The sequence below is a fragment of the Neovison vison genome, chromosome 11 (genome assembly GCF_020171115.1).
Source record: "Neovison vison isolate M4711 chromosome 11, ASM_NN_V1, whole genome shotgun sequence".
Classification (NCBI taxonomy): domain Eukaryota; kingdom Metazoa; phylum Chordata; class Mammalia; order Carnivora; family Mustelidae; genus Neogale; species Neogale vison.
In genome coordinates this window covers 48,334,757-48,344,340 of record NC_058101.1, presented here as the reverse complement: position 1 = coordinate 48,344,340, position 9,584 = coordinate 48,334,757, and the positions used below count along the sequence as shown (strand labels likewise).

The window sequence follows — 9,584 nt, the reverse complement described above, 5'->3', positions numbered from 1 at the left end:
GTGATTCAGTTCTTAACAGTAGGCATGCCTAAGATATGGAGAGGACTTGGTCTTTTTCTTGTATTTATTTTTAATTTTTATTCATTCATTTTTGTTAAGTATGTGGGACTTGAACTCATGACCCCTAGATCAAGAACTGAGCTGAGATCAAGAGCTGGATGGCCAACCGACTGAGCCACCCAGGCTCCCCTTGGTCTTTTCTCTTTCCTATAAGGACTGAAAAAAGGAGAACAGGCTTAAACAATATTGGGGATTATTTAGAGTCAGGAGGAAGACCATCTTGATATTCAGGGTTTAGATGTGTAGTTAAGGTTGGCATGTGCTGTGTGAGCAAGACTGACAGCCTTGAAGCTTAGAATAATTCAGCTTCCAAGGTTATTTTAAGAAAAACACTTAGGTTGATGTCTGGCCCCTTCAAAGTTATTTACAAAATACTAGGCATCTAGGAGAAGTTTGACTAATTTTTTAAAAGAAAATCACAGCCCACAGAAGGTTCTAGTGTGTTGCTTCCTCCTTCACAATGTCATTGTTGGGGTCTCCACTACATGTCTTGCCAGTGAAATAAAAATGTGTTTGTGTGTCTTTTCATTTCTAATTCTTTAAAGGTACTTAATGTATGCCTTGTATTAGATTGACTTTTTTGTACTTATTTCTCCTGTATAGATTAGAAGCTCATTGGTGGCAGGGGCCTGTGGACACCGTGGTGTGTGTTCTCTAGCTCCTAGAGCTGTGCCCTGTGCACAGGGAGGCAACCAGCTGCTGCCCATGTGACTTCACTAATCCACCCCCCCAACCCCAGAAAGTGGGTGGCCAGGCTGACATGTTTCCTCACCCACCAAGTGGTAGCTGCTTGTAAGTCAGGACTGAGTGAATGGAAATGCCGTGTCATATACTGCATGAGGTCTCAGCACCCTAACTGGGTTACATGGGGAAGAAGCTAATACGCTTAGAGCTGCCTTGGTAAGGAAGGCTTGCACAGACTGCAAAGGAAAATCCAATTTCACTATTTGATGCGATTTTAATTGGAACATTAGGACAGGGTTACATTAGTCAAGGGTCAGCCAAGAAGGTCATTGCAATCAAGTGTTGATAAGATCTCGACAATTTGATTTCAAGCGATTTAGTATAAATGTTAACTCAGCAAGACTGAGGGTTGAAAGCTCCCACAGTGAGCAAGCAGATCTCAGAGCTCGGAGAGGTGAATTTTATCCCATTAGCTGGACAGTCACAAGATTCTCACACTGTTTAGTTGCTTAGTACCACTGCAGATGAGAAGCGTGACAGTTGCTGTTCTGAGAAATGGAACCTGAGGAGATGGACCAGTTTCTTCGCCTGTGAATATAAGGGTGAGGAGTAGGAGAAACCAGAAAAATCAGAAAAATCAGACTGAATGTTATGTATGGCTAATGAGGACAAAAAGAGAAAAAGGGCTTGTCTGTTAGCTTAACAGTTAATGCTTGAGCCAGGTAAATAAAAGAAAATGAAAAGTTTCTCCAATCTTTCCACCCAGAGAGAACCACAGTCAGAACTTGTGTGTGTGTTCTTCAAAGGTAAATTTTTGTATAAATAGCCATATAAACAGACACTCTAAAATTTCCCCCACAGAAATGAAATTAGGAGTACATACTGTTTTATAATAATCTTCTTTTTCATAAACATCTGAACATCAGCTTATATTTACAACAGTAATACTCTTCAGTATGGGTATATTTTTTAAATCAATATCTGATGTTTGGACATCTCATTTGTTTGCATTTTTTCCCTCTTGTAAACTACCCTATGCTAAACATACTTATGACCAAATCTTTTGTTTCCTTAGAATAAATTTCTAGACATGAATACCGGTCTGCAGCTCTTATTAGAACCTCTTTCTTCAGATTGGAATCGCATGAGTTGGTCTCTGAATTTCTTTTGCAGAGAAAAAACACCCTGGATTTAGACTCTCTGCTGGGATGGACAATCTCCCAAATGCCTTTTGTACTTAAAAACTTGGGTAGTTGTGATTGATGGTCACACTGAACAGTGTTGATTGGTTGTGTCAGCAGGATCTTTCCCATTCTCTCCATCATGTGCCTATTGTGGGGTTTGGGAGAGAGATGACGGATATCCTCTCCAACTCTTGGGGAGGACTTTTTATTGGGCATAATTCCATACCCTTCTGATTTTGGGTGGGTTCATGCTAGGGGTTGGTCTAATTACAGGAAAACTCAAGACTTCAGTCTTGTGATGGGTGAAGAGGTGTTTGTTCTCTCTCTGAATGCAGGTGCATGTAGATTAGTTGCTGTTGGTAGCTTTCCAGTAACCACATGGGGAGCTAGACTTATGATGTACACCGTGAGCTTGGTCAGGGTTGATGACTGAGGTTGCTGGATCTAGCCTGACCTGAAATTGAGCCTATTTTTGGACTTATAATTTACATGAGCCAGTACATTCCAGTTATTTCTTCTGCCACTTTAAGTTGGGATTCTAATAAATGCTATCATGGTAGGACAAGAGATTCTAACACCAATCTTCTACATTTATCTCTTGCCAGCAAATTCGGTCAATTTCTTATTTTGTATGTTTCACCCATTTTAGGACTTGGAAATAGACCTCTCAAAATAACAGCCTTTCACATGGCCTAGATTAGTCACATCCCACATAGTTCTATCTTCCATTCTTGTATACAGTGTTTCCCACATCTTTGCTCAGGCCCTGACTTTTCCCCTTCAAACCTGCCATTCCAGGTTCCTGTAGGTCATCGTAGGTTCACACACATACCTCCACCTGAACATAGTCTTCACTCAGCTCCTTTCCTCTGGTCTGCTTTCCCTCCCTTCCCCTTCACACTTCCTTCATTACCTCTGCCCTAAACCAGCAATAACCATTTCTCTGTCCCCTGAGTCTGCATACCCAAATATCCCAGTCTTGACTAGTCCTTGCTTTCATTCCCTCAGTCTAATCAATAATCAGTTCTTTGTATTCTCCTTCAGAAACGTCTGGAATTGCGCCTCCCCCATTCCCACCTAACTAGTCTTCCTGCCCATCTTTATTCCTCCAGTCATCACCCCATCACATGAGTTAAGGTCCTGAATAATCAATGAACCAGTGTGATGCAACCAATGATAGAACTCCCCCCGCCCTGCTGCCTGCAGTAAATCTGTTGACAGCACCCTTGCCCTTCAAAATCCAGCCTTATACCATTACAACACATGGAATGATGCCTTCAGCTTGAGCTAGCCCAAGGGGTGCAGTGATCAAATAAACAGCCTACCTACCAAAATGTTATTTCACGAAAGCTAGTTCTTGCATCCTCCCCCCAAGCACTAGGAAGAGCATGGAAATTCTTCAGAGTATTCTCCATTTCTCTCAAACCCTTCCGCTCCTACCCCTATACATTTCTGTCTCCTATCCTTACCTCCTTAAAAAGCACCTGGGCATTCTTCCCTTTTCCTCTTGATTCTGTGCCACAGAAGTGCAGGTAAACCAATTTGCCAGAGCAATATTTTCCATAGAGAATGGGCAAGGCAAAGAAAAGGAGTAAGGTCCAAAATCTCCTCTGGGTCAGTGGGAAAAAGAAGAGGCTGGAAACACTGTGTTAGTGGCTACTTTGTCCTATGGCTACTTTGGACAATTTACAGTGTCCCTTAGTCCCACCAATATGCATGAGGCACTTGGCTACATAAAATCATTTGCTCTTTCCTGGCCACATCCTGGCCACATGTGGAACTCCACGGCTATACTGTTTCCTGGGCAATTCTCCCCTGTGAATGCACTACTCTCCTGTTCAGTAGCACCTTTTTTTTTTTTTTAAATATTTTATTGAGAGAGAGCAGGAGCAAAGGTACAGAGAGAGAAGGAGAAGCAGGCTCCCCACTGAGCCTGGAGCCCGATGTGGGACTTGACCCCAGGACCCTGGGATCATGACTTGAGCCAAAGGCAGCTGCTTAACAAACTGAGCCACCCAGGCACCCCTAGGTAGTACCTATTAACAGTCTTCCTGTGTTATATGAGGAAATGGGCATTCCATTTCCGTAAGAATGTTAGGTGGATGGATATTGCCTCCCCCAACTCCAGCATCCAGATTATCCATTACTGTCCCCCAAAATATTAAATAATGCCTGAAAATGCATTTCATGAATAACAAAGGCAAGTGCATTCTCACCTTAGAAATATTGCCTCTGGAAGAATTTGGGAGTCATGCTAAATTGTTTGCAGCAAAGGCAAGGGGAAAAGCCTATCTCTAAAGAGGGGAGCAGGGTAGGCATCAGGTAAGAACAGTGCCACAAAATAGTTCCTCGAATATATGCTGGTGAATGAATGGGTCTACCTCTGACACCTACTTCCCCGGGGCTAGATCCAGATGGAGTGCAAGAAGATGGGTTTTGTTAAACTTGAAGATTCTACCATTTCTTTCTCCTTTGAATACGTGAAAGGTAGATGGTTTTCTACCATAGATTTTAAGTTCAAGAATCACAGGATATGGTCACGTTCTCTTAACCGGGGTCATAATTTGTGTGAACTTTTGCACCTGCTAACATTTTAAATTTGTCCGCATAAAGCAGTATCTTGCTTGTTGGTAGGCCGAACTGTACGCCTTTCAGGGCAGAGCCCATGCCCTTTGTCTTTGTGTAGCCCAAATTCTTTCAGATTCTTTTTCCTGGTAGATCTCAGACAGCTGTAGGATAAACCCTGCGGGAGCCCACAGCCCTCATTTATTAAGGAGGGCGGGGACTACTACCACCAATGAGTTGTTGAGGCTTAATAGGATAATCAAAATATTTGACTACTCGGGTTTTGGAGCAGAGCCCTCCCACCTTGGCTGCAAACCAGACTCACCTAGAAGAGTTAGTACTGGGTCGCATTCCTTATCAGTTCTCTCTTCATTGATCTATGGTGCTGCCTGGGTTAGGGTTAGGGTTTAGAAAATAAATGTCTTCAGGTGATTCTATTGGGCGCCTTGGGACTGTTTACCTGTTTAGAGGCTGTCAAGGGAGGCTCCAGCCGATCAGGACCTAATGTTTCCCTTCCTTTTCCTCCCCGCGGTGTCTGAGGACTTACCCCCAAACTTATGCCCGCCCAGCGACCCCCTAGCAGCTTTCCGGGACAACGGACCCGGCCAGCGAACGCGCGAACACACGTGGGGACCACGCCTCACCTGCAGGTGTTCCTGCGGCCCCGGGAACACCCGCGCGCCCCCGCCCCGCGCGCCCCCGCCCCGCGCGCCCCCGCCCCGCGCGCCCCCGCCCCGCGCGCCCCCGCCCCGCGCGCCCCCGCCCCGCGCGCCCCCGCCGCCAGGTCCTCTCGCGAGGAAGTCCGGGCGCCGGAAGTGCCTGCAGCGCGCGGCGGCGGAACGGCGCTGAGGCTTCGGCGCGAAGAAGGTAGAGGGTGGGTGAGGCCGCTGGGATTGCGTGGGCCGCGGAGAAGGGTCTCACAGGTACCGCCAGGGTCTGAGCTCTCCGGGGAGGGCCGGGGGCAGGGCGGTCTCCGGCCCCTGCCGGTCTCCGACTGTGGTGTCATTGCAGGGTCGCCCCCATGTTGCGTTTTCCGACCTGTTTCCCGTCCTTCCGGGTGGTGGGAGAGAAGCAGCTGCCGCAGGAGATAATTTTCCTGGTCTGGTCACCCAAGCGGGATCTCATCGCTTTGGCCAACACGGCGGGCGAGGTGAGTGAGCCCGACCCGACAGCAAGCGCGTTGCAGCCTGGCCCAGCCTCAGTTTCTCTTTTTGTGGACTTGCTGGGCCGCCTGTGGACCCCGCCCCCTTCCTCTCCAAGCAGCTGTAAACCTTAGGTGAAAGTAGGAGGGAGCATCAACGGGAAAGATCATTTGTGTGCCCATTTCCCCTATTTCATGGCGAAAACAATAGTTTTCACACAGCACACCTCAGTCCTGCATTCCCCGGTCTCCTTTAGTCATTTGTTAGATGGGCTTTTTAAAAGCCCATAATGTGTCACTCATCAACTAGACATCGTAGATCCACAGACCCTGCCCTGAATTTGCTTAGGGTTCCGTAGCAGAAGGAAGATGAGTTCCTCTCAGACCTGAGCTGCGAATGTGCATACAAGCAGCTGCCACAGAGAACGGGTTAAAAAATCGAGAATCTCTTGTCCAAGTTCCCTACTGTGGAGGGGATCACCACCTCCTCCTGAAAATACCTTTAAATTTAGGAAGGGAGTGATGCTTCCTTGGGTTCCTGATGGAGTGTACATGAGTGGTGTCACTTAGGGGTTCCAGTTCCTACCACACTGGGCTTCATCAAGTATACCCGCTGCATCTACCTTTCTCTGGAGAGTCCCTGGTTACCTGGCAACCATTTTGTGAGGAAACCTTCAGCTCTGCATCTTTCCCCCTTTGGCCTTCAGGCAGGTTTCCTAGGAATTACCTGGCCAGGTGAGAGTGGTGTTGTGTGCAGACAGGCTTGGACACCAGGTGGTAAGCAATACTTAGCATCCTCAAAGCTGTGTTGCTGTGCTGACTACTAATAGCTTCTCACCAGGCACTGAGGTCTCCTTTTTCGAGGCCCTCTTGGATGTCTCCTGGTCCCTCTCCTTTGCCACCGGGCCTTGGATCTCTTCATGCTCTAGAGAGGAGAGCCGCAGCAGCAGGATGGAAGGGAGAGAATGGGGCATCGGTGCAACTAGATGTGTAGATGTAATAGGCACTTGTTTCTATTTCCTTAGTGAAGAAGAAAGAGTGGTGTCCGGGAGTGAGGATGGAGAAGAAAATACTGGAAGTTTGAGGAGAAAGGAGGGGTATGGAAAGCTGACAAGGCAGGTGGACTAGGGAAACTTGTAGTGAGATTGCTGGTCAGTGTTAAGAGACATGGGAGGTTAGTGGTCTTGTACTTTGAGAGACTCTAGTGAGCACGGTTGTGTCTCTGTTGTTCTGTTTGACTGGGTGAGTGTAGACATGGTTGGATTTCACCAGGGTTGTTGTTTTGCAAATGAGACATAGCCAGAGAGATGCAAGGGAGTTAAAGTTACATGTCAGAGGCACGATGGTAATGATCCTTGGATTCTAATATGATTACGTATGGAAGTGGGGGTATGTGTCAGTGAGGAACAGTGAATAGGTGGAATCCATGGATTGTAGGACTTGGTGAGGTTGAAGAAGTGAAGTCGGGTATTAGTAGGGATGAGCTAGAAGGGTAGAGGCAGTGATGGAAGGTGGGAGGTTTGAGACATGGCAGTGCTTGTAACTAGAAGGATGAGGTCAGGGCATGACTCTGGGATTGGCTGAGGTGAGTAGAAGACATGGTTATTGGAAGAAAGGTAATTGAGAACTCAAGAGTCAGGACATTGTGGGTCTTGAAATCATCAAGAATGGTGATGAATAGTGTTGGAAAGCATGAGTGAACAGGACAGGCGTCTTTATCTTCCAGGAATGAGGGGAATGCCTAGGGGTCTTTAGGGAATGGCAATTAGGGGGAGTGGGTGGAATGGTGTGATTGGATATAATTCAGAGTTAGAGGATTTTAGAGAAGAAAAGTTATCCAGAAATGGCATCAGGGATCAGGGAGGAAACTTACTTTATCTCCTGGCCCAGTAGAATGGAGAACATGGGACGCAGAACGGCTATCAGCTGAGAATTCTCTGGAAAGTGGTGTCATAAGGTAAGAAGCAGATTTCAGAGAAGAGAAGGAAGATATGAGCATCATGATGATACCTGACCATGAATTTCAGAGGGTGCAGAGGAAAGGTTTTGGAAGTAAGAAATGGCAGAGACGGGCTCAGAAAAGAGCAGTGTGTCTAGGGAATGAAGGAATCCGTGGGATTCCTGACTTCCGGTGGGGTCTGATGAACCAGGAGTGAAGAGTGCTGTGAGCTAAGGGCAGGAGAGGTGAAGCTGTGAGTGTGGGGGCCTGAGAAGGTGTGGAGGCTCTGTAGGGGTACATACCATTTCTTATTTTCCATGGTTGTATAGCAGATGAAGTAGGCACAGCCTTGTTTTGAGTCAGAAAGAGCTCTGGGGGCAAGAAAGAGCTCTGGGAATTTTCCCTTGTGGAAGTGGAAATTTAGAATGACTAAGTGACTTGTCCAAGATCTATAGCCAGCTGAAATTCCATCCCAGGGTGTCTGATTTCAAGTTTGGTGTTATTTGACTATTACAGCTAGTTTTCTAGTGCTGTTTATGTTCCTTGTTTCTTTCTCTGTTGTGATCTTCTTGGACAACCTCATTTCTTTCTAAGAACTATGTCTCTTGTTGACATTGAAGATAGAAAAATGTATAGAGTACAGGGTTAAATAGGTCTTGTTTCACCCATCACTTTGAATATACCTTCAGTTCATTCAGACCTTGTTGTCTTCTCATTTCTTCTGATAGCTAAATATTATGCTTTGAGATTATTTATTTTTATTAACATATAATGTGTTATTTGTTTCAGGGGTACAGGTCTGTGAATCATCAGTCTTAAAGAATTCACAGCATTATGCTTGCGAATATTTTTAAAGATTTTATTGTGATGATCTAGGTTTATTTCAGTTTTGGAAATTTTTTTTTATTTTTTGCCGTTGTATCTGTTTTGTCTTAGGTTTTACTTCATCGACTTGCAAGTTTTCATCGAGTTTGGAGTTTTCCACCCAATGAAAATACAGGAAAGGAAGTGACCTGTCTGGCATGGAGACCAGATGGCAAACGTAATATAGGAATCTTTGAAAATACGTTGTTGTTATTATTATTATTCCCCCAAAAAGTCTTTTGTAAAGAAAGCTTATTTCCCGAAAGAATGTATTGTTCTTACTATATTCTTATTACTTACTAAATATAGTTTATTTATTACTAAATATCTTAGTAAGTATACTAAATATACTTACTAAATATCAGTTTGGAAACTTTGCTTTTTGGAAGCTTTAAAGTGTTTTCATAGAGATGAGGTTAATTTTGCTGTGTTGTTCTCTAAAATGAAATTTAACTTCTTGGCAAAGGTAAAGCTAAAATCAAATCTGATGGAATGTGCAAAATACTTAGGCTTTGCTCTTGACGCTGTCTTGTCCTTCCGTGATGGCCCAAGCTCCAGCTACATTCACTAGTCTGTTCAGTACCGTTGTGGTCTTTTCTCCCCAAAATGTACGTTAGCATTAAATGTGTGGCTCATAAATATTCTCTTAGCATGAATGCTTATCTCACCTGAAGGACTATCAGCTCTGGCCCCATCCCTTCCTCTTTCTCCTCTAATCTTTATTTTGTAGCTTCTTACAGCTTTGACGACTGAACTCTGCTTCCACCTGTTGATTTTACAATGGCAGTCATAATTTGAGCTGCTGTACACATAGAGTCAGTACAGTAAAATGCTATAAATTATACAGGTTGAAGTTCATCTCTTATCATTGGTGCTTTGAGAAAAAAAAGCTGAATCATTTTTGTAAAATGATATGTACTCCTTATTGCCTGTTTTTTTTCTAGTAAATATAAATGAGTAGGGAAAAACATGCTGAAAGCCTCAACTACCTGTTCATATTCATTTTGTTCAGCTCTCGTTCTTTTAGTAAAAAAAAGGGGGAGCATATGTGTAAAATTAGAGGACTTTTATAAGTAACATCATGAGATCTTGCACTATTCATCCCTAAACAGATGAAGTTTTTAATCATTAAAAAATATGCCTTGTG

At 44.6% G+C, this 9,584-nt stretch overlaps 1 protein-coding gene across 4 annotated transcripts in view; it reads left to right on the top strand.

Moving 5' to 3' along the window:
• The first annotated feature begins 5,301 nt into the window (after positions 1–5,301).
• The window catches only part of ANAPC4 (anaphase promoting complex subunit 4), a 36,816-nt gene continuing 32,533 nt past the window's right edge, over positions 5,302–9,584 (top strand). Inside the window, exons 1-3 of one of the 4 annotated variants that reach the window (XM_044225849.1) lie at positions 5,302–5,360; positions 5,505–5,643; positions 8,510–8,615. In XM_044225849.1, the coding sequence (XP_044081784.1) occupies positions 5,515–5,643; positions 8,510–8,615 (235 nt within the window). In that variant the 5' untranslated portion in view covers positions 5,302–5,360; positions 5,505–5,514. Of the gene's footprint in view, positions 5,417–5,504; positions 5,644–8,509; positions 8,616–9,584 lie in introns of all 4 variants that reach the window. The other 3 variants (XM_044225850.1, XM_044225846.1, XM_044225847.1) reach the window with 3 other exon arrangements.